This window comes from Aythya marila (assembly GCF_965140915.1).
Source record: "Aythya marila genome assembly, chromosome: 1".
Taxonomy (NCBI): Eukaryota; Metazoa; Chordata; class Aves; order Anseriformes; family Anatidae; genus Aythya; species Aythya marila.
The window spans coordinates 115,149,656-115,166,103 of record NC_139042.1 but is presented as its reverse complement, the minus strand read 5'-3'; the positions used below and the strand labels follow the sequence as shown (position 1 = coordinate 115,166,103).

General features: G+C 40.7%; 1 protein-coding gene across 20 annotated transcripts in view; it reads left to right on the top strand.

The window, feature by feature from the left end:
* Positions 1 to 16,448, top strand: part of BBX (BBX high mobility group box domain containing) — a 136,646-nt gene that overhangs the window by 98,721 nt on the left and 21,477 nt on the right. For 17 of the 20 annotated variants that reach the window (XM_082754931.1, XM_082754941.1, XM_082754940.1 and 14 more), the window contains 5 exons: positions 1,371 to 1,451; positions 4,095 to 4,172; positions 6,404 to 7,325; positions 8,307 to 8,445; positions 11,116 to 11,264. In XM_082754931.1, the coding sequence (XP_082611057.1) occupies positions 1,371 to 1,451; positions 4,095 to 4,172; positions 6,404 to 7,325; positions 8,307 to 8,445; positions 11,116 to 11,264 (1,369 nt within the window). The remainder of the gene's footprint in view (positions 1 to 1,370; positions 1,452 to 4,094; positions 4,173 to 6,403; positions 7,326 to 8,306; positions 8,446 to 11,115; positions 11,265 to 16,448) is intronic. The other 3 variants (XM_082754949.1, XM_082754937.1, XM_082754934.1) reach the window with 1 other exon arrangement.

The following is a 16,448-nucleotide window of genomic DNA, read 5'->3' as shown; positions in this document are numbered from 1 at the left end:
GTCTTCCAGCCTTCCCTTAGGTAAAGCTGTAGTCTTCCCTAGTAAAGTCCTTATATAAATTAGACAAATATACCAGAACAAGTGCTAATTTTGTCTCTCACTGTTTGTTTTCCTGACTACGAAGAGAATTTTTTTTGCTGAAAATGTTGCCTCCCTTTCTTCCAATTAGTACTACAAGGGATCTGACTTGCATTTTGTTAAAGTGCCCGTGCTATTGTCAAGCCTGTATCTTTTAGACTTTTCTCACATTGTGCCTCAGAAGGCACGGCATGTCTACATGTTCTCAGGTTATACTTTAAGGTGTGGGTGTTTCTGTCCTTTTTCTGCCATTCATCCTGCACTGAAGAAATTAAGAACTGCGACTGTATTACAGTAGGAGGATAAAATTAAGGCTCTTTTCCTACAAAGTGCAGCATACACGAGCCCTTCCTCCTGAGCTGAGTCTTGAGATCCTGAGTGGGTTCACTGAACTGTGTCACAGGAAAACTAGGATTTTGAATTATTTTAGTTTAAAACTAAATCATGAATGCACAGTCAAATATTATTCACTATATCTTAAATAGCTGGTGGTAAAATGGACGGTGGGTGTTCATAAGTTGTTTTTCATGTAATGAAACTGCTTGACAGACAAAATGCTGTTTGGATAATAAAGTTAAAAAAAAAAAAAAAAAAAAAAAAAAAACTGGTGGTCTTGTTCCTGATCCTAGAGTTTTTTGAAGGCTTCCAGGCCAAATGCTTGTAGTGCCATGACAAACAAAATCAAATATGAGAAATAATGAAAAATTGTTGTGTTGTTGAACTAATAATGCTGCACTTGGAAGCAGATCAGAACAGTTTGGCTGCAAAAGCAATTCTGAAGTGCAGTGGTAGTTATTTATCAAGTGCTGGTGCTGGCACACCACCATCTATTTAGAAGGCCAAATTTGATGCCCAGATGTAAGGTTGTCTTTCTCCTAATGGAGGAAAGGAAGTGAAACAAGCACCCAGTGCCTGTAGGGACAAATGGTCCTCCTCTGTACCTCGCCAAATGTGCATACTGCCCAGGCTTCCCAGGAGAATTTTATTTAACCTTTAGCACCACGGATGATGCTTTTTTAGCAACAAGTGTGTTTTGTTCACTTGGAATCACATAAAATGCACAGCATGATCAGAATATTATCTGTGTTTATATCCTGCTAACTTCTAAATGGCTGCTAAGTGTTTCTTGGATGGGATTGTTAATTTGAAGTAGGGCCTTCTGCCAGGAAGATATAAAAGTGACTGATTTAACTAACTCATTTTCTTCAGTTTCTTCACTTATTTTCTCCTTTCTTGTCTGCCGTTCCTGGTTAACACTGAAATATTTTCTCCTCTGTTCATTTAAAACCTAGATTTCATCAAATACTTCCCAGTTGTCAAGTCCTGAGCCAGTAAAGCACTGTGGGAAGTCGGCACTCTTCCAGTTGGCGGAGGTAAAGTTATATCCATTAGCATCACAATGGGAAGATGTGTGTATTTTTTTTCCTCCAACAAAGTGTGAATTTTGCAAGGTTTGCTCTAGCATCAAATTTCGTATTTCCAGAAACATAAACTAGCAAATGATCAAATAGTAAGACAGAGAATTAGGCAGTTGCAGTGGCCCTGGGGACCTAGGTCTTTATGCACTTTTTAAACATGTATAGCTTCTTGGAGACCACAGGAAAAAGTGCTTCCTTACAGGAATAGTAACCTTAAGACTGTAATAAAAACAAAGCTCAGAACAATAGCAAAGACGAGACAATGGCATTCTTTCTAATGAAGAAGTGAATACTAGGATTCAAAAAATAAAGCTTTGGTATAAGGACTGGAAAGTGCATTGCTGAATTGGGGACCAAAAGTAATAAAAGTAGACTTTGAGAACATCCACGAATCCGTATGAAAAGTTAGAAGTAATTTATTGAATTATGAAGTTGGCAGTTGTCAGCAGTCATCAAGAGTACTGAGGTTTCTCAATAGTCCTGGAAATACCCTGAGAGTCTTGAATGTAACCTTGTAGAGGTCACCGCTTTGATATGGATAAATCACCCAAAGTTTTGAGGCTTGGCCTGCAAATATTATTCTTCTTGGTGACTGAAAGCTGAAAATACTTGCTGCTTTCAGGCTAATAGAAGTTGCTGCCACCTTACTCGTTACTTTTTTTTTTTTTTTTTTTTTTTGCTTGCTTTTTCAAAATCGCTTCCTATTTCAGTGAGGAAAATGGTTCTTTGGATCCCATCTGGTGGCATCCATCCATCTGTACGTTCTTGCTGCTGTGGCTAATACATCTCGGGGGAAAAAAAGCTATTGGAAGCGCTAAAAGAAAACAGCATGCTTTGAGCCTGCACTGATGACTGTTTCATGCTTTGTTCAATGGACAGTAATGCTACTAGGAAGACTGACTTTATAGGTCATGAGTAGAAGAAAATCTGCCTTACCCTAGAGGCAGTCTCTGGCAGTGCTAGAGTTTGTTGGTGTGTGCTACATTGTCAGCAGTGCCAATGTAAGTCTAATTGCACCTACCTGTGATTAGAGATCCGTACAGGTATATGACCACTGCAGCACTGGAGCATCAGGAAGGTTTGTAACACTAATCAGGGACACCAGAAGTTTTTCTAGTGTCCTTTGTCACAGGACAGCAGCATGCTCTGAGTGGTGCTGTTCTGGAGTAAGGCTGTTGTTGAATCCAGCCTGACTTTTGGAAGTTGCTATTAAAAGTTGTGATGCGACTGTGAAGCCCCAAGGGCAAGGGAAGTCCAGGCACCTGTCTGTCCACAGCAGTGCAGAGTTTGTCCTGCAGTTGGTCACAGAAGTAAATCTGAACATGGCAGTGTGATGCTGCCATGTTGGACAGGTTTCCACAATCAGTTGCTTGGCTGGATTCCCACAAACCTAATTATATATATATATATATATATATAATGAATGTTAAAGGCTCTGATTGAAACTGACACAGGCGTGGCAGACACGGTAAGCACATCTTCCTTATCTCTGGCTCTTGTAGTATATTAATACTGTTCTTTGTTGGTGGATTTTTGGTTTTGTGTTTTTCAGTTTTGGAGATCTCTGTAATGCTGGTCTGTAACTGGACAAATAAAATGAGAGATTCAGCTTAACTTTTCAGACAGCAGCTCCAGATCTGATCTGGATGATCCCAAGCTAATGTGTTCATATCACCTCGAGGGCATCTGAGGTTTGCAAGTTCATTTGGCAGGCATTTGTGCCGTGCCACTGTAACTCCAAACCGCAGATGCTGCACACCAGAGGGGGCTGGACTGCTGTCTCTGTGCTGCTGGCATGGCAGGGATCCGGAGCGTGGGAGACTGTCAGCCTCAGCACAGCACACTGCTCTGCTTCTCCTTCATCTCTGTTATGTGGATTAACCAACTTTATCCCCCCCCTTTCTGTTCCTTCCCTTTTGATATTTCACAGTATTTCACAGATGGTGATAAAATAAAGTGTAGAAGTGGGTTTAATTCTTTCCTAAAGAATTCAAAGAATCTCTAAGCTTCTAAAAACGGATGGAGCAGTGCTGCGGGCTGAAGCCTGGCAGGCTGCTGCTGCTCAGCTCTGCTGAGTCTTCGCAGTGCCTGAATACATGCTTTGTCTTCAGCCTTCAGTGCAGAGGGATGACAGCGAAGGGAGTGTGCGTCACCTCCAGGAGGCAAGGAGGCCGCTTCTGCTTCGGAAAGCTAGCAGCACTGACACAATGCATGGCTGTACGCAGCCTTCAGAGGCTTGGGCTGGAGTTGTCAGATTGGGAGAAGCTGTGAAACGCTGCAGCTTCCAGGGGACATAGAGAGAGAATTTTTAATTTTTTTTCTTTCCTGTATTGGTAGGGAGCAGTAAAACTGAGCTGGGTGGGGTTGATGGGAAGGCTAACTAAAGTGTTGCAGGTGCTTCAGTGCCCCAGTCCCTGTCCCCAGGGATTGTATTTATAACAACATGCACAGGTCTATACTTTTTGATAATGTAATCTTATGAATGAATTTTGGGAAGAGGAAGGAAGTAATCCTTTCCAAAGTCGTGTAATAAGCATAAAATAATTGTACTGGTAAAATAATGTTTTTCTTTATTCTCCTCCCCTGTTTTTTCTTCAGATTTCTTCGAGTACATCCCATTCAGGTCCCGATTTAACAAAGCAGTGTGGAACATCAGCATTATTTCAGCTGGCAGAGGTAGTATTAAAACACTGGTGACTAATTATCACAGGTGCAGTGGGGTGGAGAAGTTAATGATATTGATAGCCCGAGACTGGAAGGCAGTACGTTGCTACAGTTATAATTACACTGTTGCTTATAGAAGCATAAATTATCTTGGCTTGGGTGCTATAAATTAAGATTTCTCCAGACTAGCCATCAGTATGGAGGCCTCTAAGCATCCATGCTGCGGCTGATGAGAAGTACGCAGGCCCTTGTGGCAAAGGGGTTATCCAATCTCCATTTGCATTGTTTCAATTAATTCTTTTAGGGACTGGGGTTTGACTGGTTTGGTTTGGTTGGGGAGGGGGGTACATGGGGACAGGGAGGAGCTGGGATGAAGGGGTGGATTAGTCTGTTCAGATGACATCACCATTACAAATACCCGTTAAAGGGCATTAGCCACTTTTTTTCTCCTTTTGTGCGTACTGTTTATTGAACTGGGGAAAAAAAAAAACAGGTCAATAACTTCTATAGAAACTCTGTTCCAATGATTCTCTCAGCAGCTACTCCTTCTGGGAACAGTTGAAGCTGATGGCCTTTTACGGAAATGTATTTATTTTGTTTGTAAGCCTTTTTTCAAGCTTCCCAATCTTAAAGGTTGTGATTTGCAAGTTTATTTAGGGCTCACAAAACAAAAAAACACCTTTTTTTGTAGCCACACCCACAGCCTTCTGTATTACTGGCTGCTGCAGAAGAAGCAAAGGTATAAAGAGAAAAAAACATGGGCAGGGTGTGACGGTGGCGGCATCTAATTGACAAAAAATTACTCTTGTTCAATGAGTTGCATTTTTAATATTGATCTTTAGCTTTTGGAAATCATGGGCTGTGTTTACGTTGCAGTGCATTAAAAAAGTCACACTAAAAAAATACCTTTGTGCCAGAGCCCACCTCAGCATAGTCATGCAATTCCCCCCTGCATAATTTAGACTCCTTCCTAACAGCCACTGTGCTGCCAAAGCTCCAGTGTTTCCAATGATCAGCCTAGCTTGACCTTCTTCAATCCATGCAGAAGGAGTTTCAGAAACATATTTCAGATCACAAACTTAAGCCGGAGTTCTGTTCTTGCTTTAGTACTCGTACATTTCTGTAAGAGATCTTTTTAGTTTGCCAGAAAAAATACCTTGCCAGTTTGAGAAGTGGAAAATTGACCTAAAAAGAGCCCAGTTGATCTGCAGTTACATCCATCCTGACCATATGGCCCATGGGCTGAGCTGCAGGGTAGGGAAGCTCCTGATGCCTGGTTCAAAGCAAGCTTCCTCCAGCTGGTTTCAGTCCAGGTGGCTGTTCGGTTGCTGGTTGTTTTAAAAACAAAATAACACTTGGAGTTCAGCTTAGAGGGTTTTAAGAGGGAGAGCAAGAAGAAGAAAGCATGCCTTCCCAAGGCAACTGCTTGCTGCTGTGAAGTACTACCACCTCTAGCAGTGGCAGCATGGCTTATAAGTGATCCAAAACCAAGTGGATCTTCCAGGTCATTGCTAAGGGAGCATGGCAGTTTGAGGACCTTGTTGTAGCTCTTCTTCTGAACCTCTCTGTTCCTCAGACAGAATGAGCGTTTTGGTTTCCATTAATGTTATCTCCAGGAGATAACCATGGCAACTACTGCTGCTTTGCAGTTCCTTGCAGAATAAGACTGGCATAAGAAGAAAGAATTGGAAGGTTTTTTACTACCTCCCAAATCATTTTGCACATTGTAGTAAAGAAAAATAATCTTGATCGCTGCGATTTGATCAACTTCTTTTTTTTTTTCTCCCCCTTCAGGGCCTTTTGGAAAACAGAGGAAAGAATTGTATATGGGGATATTTGGGAACTGGGAGTATGGATTTGAGATTTCCTGTAGGTTGTGGTACAATATAGTGAGAGATGCTGTGTTTTTCCGTTGCAGTTAGTATTATGAAAATAAAACTAGCAGTGGGTTTCCCGGATATATTGAAGGCACTTCAAGGATCACGGAAACACCAATTAGATCAGTTGGAGTATTTTTCTATCAGAGTGGTAGAATCCATCAGCCTTATTCTAGCACTTAGCCATAATTATGTTTCATCAGTTTCATTAGGACTTGAGCATTTTTTCAGTACTGTTCTTTAAAATAGTTTGCTTTCATAAATGAGGATCCCAGAGAGACTGCATGTGTAGTGCTCTTCCTGTTAATATAAGCAATGTTAACGGTTGATGTTTGTTTCATGGTGACTATTTTTAACTCATTTTAGATGTGCCTTGCTTCAGAAGGGGTGAAAGTGAAAGAACCTGGGAAAACAAAAGTGGAAGCATCAGAAGATGTGGCGAGGGAAGTTCCAGATGAAATGGAAGCAGAAGAACTGGAGAAAACAACAATAAAAGACTCCTGTAAAGGAAAAACAGAACAATCAGAGACAGGGAAAATACAAAACTGGGATGAGACAAAAACTGAGGAATCAGAAACTGCACAGTGCAGAGATTTTACTAGTCTCGTAATGGAGAGCAGTCTTTTTGAGAGAAATGATAACACAAAGGATCACATGTGCCCTTCTCCAGAGCTTTCGATGATTGACATGAGCATCTTTGGGCTAAGCAAGCCAGAAAAGATAAAGAAGAAAAAGAAAAAAAATAAGTTGGACCGGCACACAAATGAAAAATCCACCCCCAAGAAGCCTTGTAAAAAGAGGCAGTCCTCTGAGTCGGACATTGAAAGTGTCATGTACACAATTGAAGCCGTTGCAAAAGGGGACTGGGGTGCTGAGAGACTTGCGGAAACTCCCCGCAAAAAAGCCCGCCCTGCCTCAAATGTGAAGGGAAGCATGTTGGATACAAAATCACCAAAGAAAAAAGTGAAATCGAAAGAGAAGAAAACATCGAAGGAGAAACCCACGGAGCCCACCAAAGAATCAAAGCCTCCTGATTTCCTTAATATTACAGCCAACAAGGAAGTACCCTGTGAGGCTGCTGATAATATTAAAGTGGAACCACTGACCCCCACAGAGGAGGTGGTACCCCAAAGCTTACCAGAACAGGTCAAAACTGAGGACAGTGACTGTGTTAAAAAGATAGAAACTTGTGGCTCCAGGAAATCAGAGAGATCTTGCAAAGGTGCTCTTTATAAAACTCTGGTGTCAGAGGGCATGCTCACGTCTCTGCGTGCTAACGTGGACAGAGGTGGGTGGCTTTGACTGTTCCATTTACAGCACGAACTGCAAAAGGCTGCCTGGAGTGGGAGGAAGAGCAGAAGTTCATGTTTAAGCTCAAGTTCAAGCAGTGCATGGTGGGGTTGTCAAATCACCTGGAATACTGGGGACAGGGGCTCCAGGGTCCAGGGCAGCTCTCTGAGTTTTGCAGACTGCGTTCCTACTTACCTGAAGAGCTCTTAACTTTTTAACTTTTTTTTTTTTTTTTTAACTTTAACTTTTTTTTTTTTTTTTTAACTTTTTGTCTTTCATTACCTGAGATTTAGCTTTTTGACTGAAGACTAGGTTGGTTGATTGTTGACCTGCTAATAGATGTTTCCAGGACTTGTTGCATGTAACCCTGAACAATTAGTTTTTCTATGTAAACAGCTTTTGGGTTTGTAGGATGGAGAACTATGATTACAAGAGGCAGATGTCTGACACTTTTCCTTAGGTCGTTCATTGCTTGGCAGGGGGGTTGGACTAGATGATCTTCAGAGGGCCCTTCCAACCTTGCTGATTCTGTGATCAGTTTTGCTGTCATTGGTGAGCGAGAACCCTTTACCTTGTAGGACAAATTTTAGATTAAAATTTCTGGAAGCTTTCAGTGAGACATATTGAAATACATTTTTTCAATTAGTAGATTTAAATGGGTAATTAGTCAAAATGGAAAAGAAAAAGGTGTTTATAATTCAGGTAAGTTTATTGCTGTGAAGCTACTCATCTCTTTCTCCTGCTTGACAGCTGAAGAGAACCTGACTTTGGAGGTAGTGTATATGCATATCTATGTATAAGGTGAAAAAAACAGTTGCCAACAAGATTATTATCCATTAAAAAAAAAAAAGTTTGATCTTCTTAAAGCAGTTACAAAACAATCTTTAAGCTCCATTGCTGAGTGGGTATGCAAGTTCCTTCTGAGCCCATTTTGTCACATTTTTGTAAAGATGAGAACAATTTTCTGCCTTTATCCCAGGAAAAAGAAGCTCAGGAAAAGGCAACTCCTCAGATCATGAAGGATGCTGGAATGAAGAAAACTGGGCTTTTTCCCAAAGCGGGACAAGTGGGAACAAAAAACTGAAGAAGACTAAGCCAAAGGAAGAGTTTGTTTTGGGGTAAGTTGCTACTTAACGCTGTTCAAAGTTTTAGCTAGGTCAGCCTAGTAACTTAAGAGCAAGTCCTTCCTGTTGTAGCTAGTGAACTGAAACCCCAACATCCAAGCCTCAGATGTTTTAAACTACATAAACACAATTCATTGAATTCCTGTGAACTGCAAAACCTGTTTGGCAGAGTAAGGCTCTAGTTTCACATTGGTTATATACCGAAGTAATTCCTCTGAGATCTTTCCTGGTTTACAATACTGTAAATAAATTTGAATGGCATTATTTGCACACTTCTTTAAATATATATATTTTTTTAATCACAATATTTAGCTGCTCAAGAGCCGGTGAAGGGGGTTAATTATATTTTTATATTTTCAGCACACTTTGCAAACAATATTTAAAGTTCTGTGTAGGTGTTCAGTCGTCATAAAGAGACTAGAAAAAATAGATTCCTTTGCCTATTTGAAGAGAGTGCTGACAGGAAAAGTAAACACCATCCTTATATTTGCAAATAATTATGATAAATACTCAATTTTTCTATTGTTGAGGCAAGATATTTAAACTGTTCATATATACAATAAAGGAATTAAACATATCAGAAGAATAATGAATATAAATGCATTAACATTTAGCAAGGCTGCACAGAATTACTCTTCTAGTATGAGTAACAATTTTTGTCAGAGTACTAACAGATTTATTTAACTGCAGGCATAGCTGTTAAATCTGCTTTGCCATTCATACTTGCAAGTTATGAAGACTTCCAATTATCTGAATTAAGGTGAAAATGAACAACAACAACAAAAGAGTAGTTTTTCCACATGTCATGGTTAAAATTTTAATATGTTTCTTTTGTGCAGGCCTTTTTCATGCATTTATTATCTGGTCTATATGAAATTTAGCTGCAACTCATTTTACAGCAAAGATATTATATTAATTAAAATCTTCAAGAGTTCTTTCATTAGGAATAGTTGATTAAAACCACTGGCACAATTCTTATATTTTTATTGTGCTTTATATAAGAAAGTACATTATCTGGAAATATCTTTTAAATGTAAATTGAAAAAATTGAAAATGTCAGGTCACCTCATGGCAAGAAAAACAAATGCATCTCTGAGACAAAAAAAAATGTATTTTTATATGATTTATTCAAAGTCACTAGGAAAATTCTGTAAATATTTCATTCATTTGACAAATATTGCTCTACCACTGCTGTCTGGCTGGATGGGGAATATACATATTAGTGAATGTTGCTTCCTGATTCAGCCATGCCATTAATGAATATTGTTCAGTGAACTCTGTAAAGCAGAAGCAGTTATTTGTGGAGCTGAAGTGCTGGAGAAGGTATCTGTTATGTTCATTGCACTACCTGATCTTCTGTCTGCTTGGAAGAGCTGGTTTTAGTTCTACCCACTCCTCTGAACTCTTTTGCTCCCTTCATCATCCCCTTTTTCAGCATTAGGGTGTCTGTCTGCTGGAGTCCTCGCTGCTTTTGGAGTTGCTCCTTTCTCCTATTACTTCTGTGTCCCTTTACCTTCTCCATTGGTAGCTGCCCTTGCTTTCCCTGGTGGTCCGTGCCAGGTGTGCTTTGCTTGTGTACAGCCCCACTCCAGATGAGCAGAGATAAAATGAGGTATCAGCCTGTGTACCAAAGCTTTCAGAACACAATTGCATTGAAGTGCTGTTTCAAGAAACCAGGAAATCATCTTTCTTGTGACACGTCCAAGTGTAGAGTGTCTCATGGCCATCCCTTCCAACAATCATGCCAACATCTGTCCAATTCTCATTTTCCACAGCAATTAGAATCTGAGATGAGTAGCAAATGTCATTGTTCCCATCTCATGGGCAGTTCTATTTATAATCTGCCTAGCAGTGCAAATTGCCTTTTATTAAAATGCACTTGCTTCCTGTGATCCTGCCTGGTTGCAGAAGTTCACTGAAAAGTCATGCTTACACAAGATAGCACAGTCATTACAGCCAGGCAGGCCGTGCCATACCATCCAGCTCAAGTGCTTTGTTTTCATCTGGCAATTGCGAATCATACGACATCTGTGGACTTCTTGAGTGGTAGGTACACTCATTCAAGCTGGGCTGACCTATGAGGAATGTTGGGTTTCCTGAAGCCATGAGTTGTGTTTTTCATCTCACAACAAACAAAACAGGAAGGCAGTATAATCCCCCAGAAGAAATACAAATTAATTGTCATCATGAAGCACCAGGTTTAACTTTTTTTTTCCTTTCCACAGCAGATCGGATGGCTTGCCATTTTTGTTAGGTAGCTTTGTTGGACAGTTTGACATTTTTGCTGTAGTTTAAATTATCACCTCCATTCTGGTGTAATGTGATTTTTATGTGAAATTAATGTATTGGTTTGTTTACTTACTGGTTTTATTGCCTTTTCTCATTCCCCTCATAGAACAGACAAATCTGCTTTATGAATCTGTGCAGCTAATTTTTTACATTATTTGCATATATTAAAACTTAATTTCTCCAGAGTTCCAAATTCGGGAAATGGATTGTACATTCTCCTCCCAAAGTTAGATTATGTATAATAGTTTGACATTTACAGTGTGCATGTGTGCATATCTTTCCCTTTATATGAATAGATGCGTGTGTATGCACACAAAACACAATTCTCCAGAAATGGAGTTACGTTTAATTTGATTGGTTTTGTTTCCCCTTTAGCTTAGCAAAGTTGGAAGAAGAATTTGAAAAGAAATTCAAGAGCCTCCCTCAATACAGTCCTATTACCTTTGACAGGAGATGCTCATCTGTTCCAAGGAAAAAGAGAAAGGTTGGAAGTGGCTCATCTGAACAACCAAAATCCAACAAAGGTAAGTAACTGTGTTCAGTCCATTCTTCAATAACAATGCCAAAACAAGCTCTGGAATTTACACTCTCTTACCTTACTGTTATACATGTGAAAAGTGTGAAGTAAAACTTTTTTCTAGCACTGAATCTAGTTGGTTCTCACCTGGATTAGTTTCCAGGCCATACTCTTGACTTCTGCTTTTCATGCTGAGTAGAGTAGAATTTCTTAGAACTTGTACGTGAAATAATTTCCTCAGAGCAAGCAAACCTTCAATACCTTTGTGAGGTAAGTGAATTTGACAAGTTTTCCCAGGGGGAAACTGGCAGGGGGGAAAAATGGCCAATTGTCAAAAGTTACCTTGAGGTTTTTCAAAGCACGGTTTTATGGGTGTTTTCATTTAAATGTAATTTTAGGCTTTATTAATAAGATACCAGAAATGTCTGAATGAATTTTGGATATTTTTCTTCAAGATTTCAAACTTACAATGGAAAGTTAGACTTGAAAATGTTCTGAGGTGATAAAAATGGTTAGAGGACAGGAAAACTAGTTCTGTGCTCAGCTCTATGGCTGAGGGTCATAGAGGGAGAATAACTCATGACACTTTCGACTGTTTTATATACAGACAGCCTGTTTCACAGGAGAGGTAGAGAAGTAAGTATACGTTAGAGAAAATGCTTTTAGGCTGTGGCAACACAAAATGAAGCAATGACATACCGATAATTCTACAAGACAAAAGGATGCTCAGAAGAATGCTCGTTATGCACAGCTCACAATGTGAAGCTGGTTTCCTGTTCGGCTACTGTGGTAGTATCATGAGCTGGCTGATTTTCAAATCTAGTACGTGTATTTTAGCCAGACAACCCTGGATTAGATCTATGCCTTTTGAATGCTTCACAAATAATTACATTAGAATATGCAGGATTGAGCAGCTGTTCTTTTCTAGTACATGCCAATTTTAGTATTGATTTTTGTATTTATATAATTAGATATGGAACAGTCAAACTCCTGCAAATTTAGAATGGTGCTGGTAGAAAGCGAGTTCTTTCTCTTACATTTTTATGGTATATATTGTACAGAACCTCTTTAATGAGCATGAATGAACTTTTTTTTAACAGTATATTAATGCAGTGGCTTATTACACAACATCTTTTGGGCACAACATGGCAATTGAAGTTGTAATATCAGCTGTGTGGATTTCTCCCTGCTTCCATCACTATTAAAAAGGTTTGGAATATTTTCGGCCACGTCTCAAGGGAAGGTCAGAAACATAACTGCAGGCAGGTCACAAGCCTGATATAAGCAGTTTTGGCACAGCCCTGCGGAGAAGGCCATGGAGCGTTTGCCTGCAGCTGGCAAATGGGGCTCTTTAAACCAAGCCAGCTGACTTTGTACCAAAGCAGATGGCCAACAGTCGCATGAACTTTTCCGCCAAGTGAGCTGTGGGGTTGTAACAAGCAGCCCTGGAGGCAGGAATAACTGATGGTGACACTGCTGTTTTTGCAGTGAACATCTAACCATAGCCCTGAACTAAATGTAGACTGAGATAGTGATATCTGTTCCTAATTCCAATGAATGTTGAATTCACAAAAGCGAGCTGGGCGAGCTGGCAGCTCACGTCAGTCATTCCAGCTCCCTGGAGAGTGAGGCTCAGCTCTCAAGAGCTAACTGAGAAACTTTCCAACATACCTTTTTTTTTTTTTTTTTTCCTTTTGGAAAAGAAAAATTGCTAAAAATATAAACATTCCATGGCAGTATGTTGATTTAAATTTGTTTTCTGCCAGATTTTTTTTTAGGATTCTTAAAATTAGGATGCAAGCTGTGTATTTGAAACAACCTGAACCAAACTGCACACAACCAAGCTTACTAGCTGAATAGGGGAAACTGTTCAAGCAGAGCCAAATACTCATTATGCTGAATCCCCAAATTAATTTGTAGTGTCCTGACAGGCCGTTCAGCCTTGTCATGCTGTTGGCTTGCCTGCAAATCCTGAGTCCACGGACAGCGAGAAAACACTAACCTCCAACGGTGTTATGAACACAGGTCTACAAGCTGGGCTTCTGCAAGTGTTGCAGAAAATGAAACACAGGAAACGGGCAGTTTTATGCAAAATGATGGACTGCTTTGGAATGGCTCTAGGTTTTTTATTAGTTTACACCGTTAGAATTCAGCAGAAGCAAAAGGGGCGTTTTTTCTTGCAGCGTGATGAGCACGTACTGTGAAGAGGCAGTACAGTCCTGTGGGTGTGACTCTGTTGGGATGCAGGAGACCTTAATCTCGCTCTGCTGTGCTCTGTGTTATCCGCTTGTGTGGAGCTGTCTCGGCTGCTTTGCTCTTTCTTGGAGCTGTCTCTGGCTTGTAAGGTCAGCAGATGAGGCCTCCATTACGAACGGTGCCTGCTAGTGGCTGGGGCCTCTAGTGTGCCTTGTTTCCAAACAATATGTAATGATCATGAGGGGTAGGCTTAGTAAACACTCTAAAATCATGCCCTGCTTTTCCTGGATGAGCATGTGCAGAGTCATAAACTTCCCATGCGTTTTCAGTCCTCTGATAATTACTTTCTGCAGTCTTCAAATCAGTGCTTACTAAATTGCAGCTAAAGGCTGAAAAGTAGATTGGAGCACTGCACACTAAAACCCCCAGAGGATGCTAGGTGATTAAAATAGAGAAATGCTTGGGGTTTTTGTTTTGTTTGGGGGTGGGTTGTTTCTTTTCTAACTAATTCTCTCTGCCTTAAAACAAAAACACGTTATACCCTGCCTGATAAGGCCCTATCTTACTTCAGAGTAAATGATGCCAGATTGATTTTCTGTCATATGTCATTAAACTATAGCTACGTGGGGCGGCTAAATAAGATGATGGGCCTGATCTGCTGCCTGACCCAAACAGACAGGGTTGTCAGGGCATTTTGTTATTACAAAGTGGAAAATCAGTGAATCAGTGTCAACTGAATCCTTCCACAGTGCTTGCCGTGCCCAGTCCTCACTTCAGGCAGTTCTTTTAACATAAAAATACCTGAGGAACCCTGTGACATAACTGTTTCAAGTCCGTGTGCAAGGGAAACTTTGAATTTTCTGAAATTAGAGGCAATTTTTTCCAGTTTTTCCAGATTTTCCAAATTCTGCTCTCACTAAACTTAATAGGGATCTGTCTTCAGTGGGAGTAGACCTGAAAAAGTCAGAACCCTTCTGCAAATCCCACCCCAAGCATGCCAGGAGCATGCACGTACAATAGCAATGTAAGAAAATGGCTGAAAAATACAGCTCCACTCAGTCTGTGCAGATGGCCTGCTCCGACATTTGCTGGAGCTGTGACTGATTTTATTTTTCTTCTTTCCAATGGCATATGTGCCAAAACATCCCACCACACGAGTCATCAGTCTGCAGTGAGTCACTAATTCGCTTATATGCAAAAATGAGCAGCAGGCACAGTCATTATTTCTGTGGTGTGCTGTGAAGAAATGCTCACTTACACACCAAACACTTCGCTGAAGTTCTCATTTTGGGAAGGCCAGGAGACGACTGCATGGTGTACTTTTATTCAGGAAAGGGATTGTCTGCAATTATTTTTTTTCTTTGACCTCTAGGACTAGAAGTAAAGCATCAGCTTAAAAATAATCCTTTGTGGCATTCCTCTCAGCCTTAGCTTGGGTTTTTTGGCTTAGTTCTAAGCATTAGGATGTCTGGAGATGGCAAGTCATAATGTTTCACAGATCACAACCTAAAAATACAGCTCCGTCCTCCTGAGAGACTTAGAAACAATGGAGAGTTTGGCAAACTCCAGCTCTTCTGGGAGCTGTGGAGCTTATGGGGTCCTGCCAACACGATGGCCTCACAGGACAAGGCAAGGATTTTAGTAGGAGGCCAGTCTCAAGCTGAGGGAATGAGCTGAGCCTGTGGTAGAAGTGAATTGGGCTTCATTACCTCCTCTGTAGGGCCTTTCTTTCCTCATGTCAAATCAGTGCCAGAGCCTTCTGGGAGGCACATGTGTTCATCCTGGTTGTCTTATGACAGTGCTGAAATGTTCCCTGTTTGGTCTGGCCATGCACATAAAGGACTCCGGGGGAGTAGGGGGAACACATGCCCAGAACTGTGGAGGAAATGCAATTATGGTTTGTTATGCATGGCCTGTTCATTTTCTTGCCTGCTGCTTCCCTAACCAGCTGCTGCTGTCCATGCTGCTATCCCCAGAAGGAAGTTCCTGGTGCTGTCAGGGAGTACAGTGAGCCACTGGAGCCAGGGATTAGCAGGTGGTTAACTCACGTGGCAGCCGCTGTAGCACTAGGAAAAGAAGAGGGAATATTAAAATAGAATATTTTCAGTCGAGGAAGATCAGCAGAACAGGACTTACTCTACACTTAAGGTGGCAGTATAGCAATAGCAAGTAAACTTACAGGAATAAAAGCAGTTCTCAACTTTCTATAGGAAGGCACTCCTAGGATCCACTGCCTAACAGCAGGATTGGCTAGGTCTTTCTGCCATGGATATTCTCTGGACTGAATGTTGACAAGTGGTGTTTGTTTGAAATCTCTGAAATTTGACTGCTGTCCCCATGAAGCAGGTATAGCACAGCCAGCAGTTGTGTAAGCTCTTGCGTGAGCTGTTATGCCTGAACCATGCCCCTGGGACACCTGCTCTTGGAGAGTGGAAAAGGGTATTTGATCTTAGGAATGGCCCGTTGTTCGGCCTTTCCTGATGGAATTAAGTACGTGTGCCCATGTCCTCTCAGGTCTGGTCTATATTTTGCCTCCTCTGTTAATTTGGTTGATTTTTATTGGAAGAAAAAGAAAGGCTCTGTTTTTCATACCTGAATATGCCCTGCAAAGGCCCCACATTTGGCAGTTCATCTGTTCATGCCTTAATCTAAGGGAAGGGTTGGATGGGGACATTTCCAAAGAACCAAATAGTCTATTCAGTAATTGCTAGATAACTCGTGTGTGTAAATATGAGAGTGATCATAATTTGTCTTTTTACAGAGGACATTGAGCATATCCATATTGTCTAGCTGATTCCAAGTAGTTCAGGCAGGGAGTGCAAAGTGAGTTTTTCATGGAGTTAGAAGTCAGATTCTCAGGTCTAAGTATGCCACATTGACATACATAACTATTAACTCATTTTCTCTTTCACTGCATTAATGGCCAAAGGGTATAGGAAGTAACCATGAGCACTGTCTCACAAGAATAAAGGGTAAAAGGGTCAGGCATTGGAAA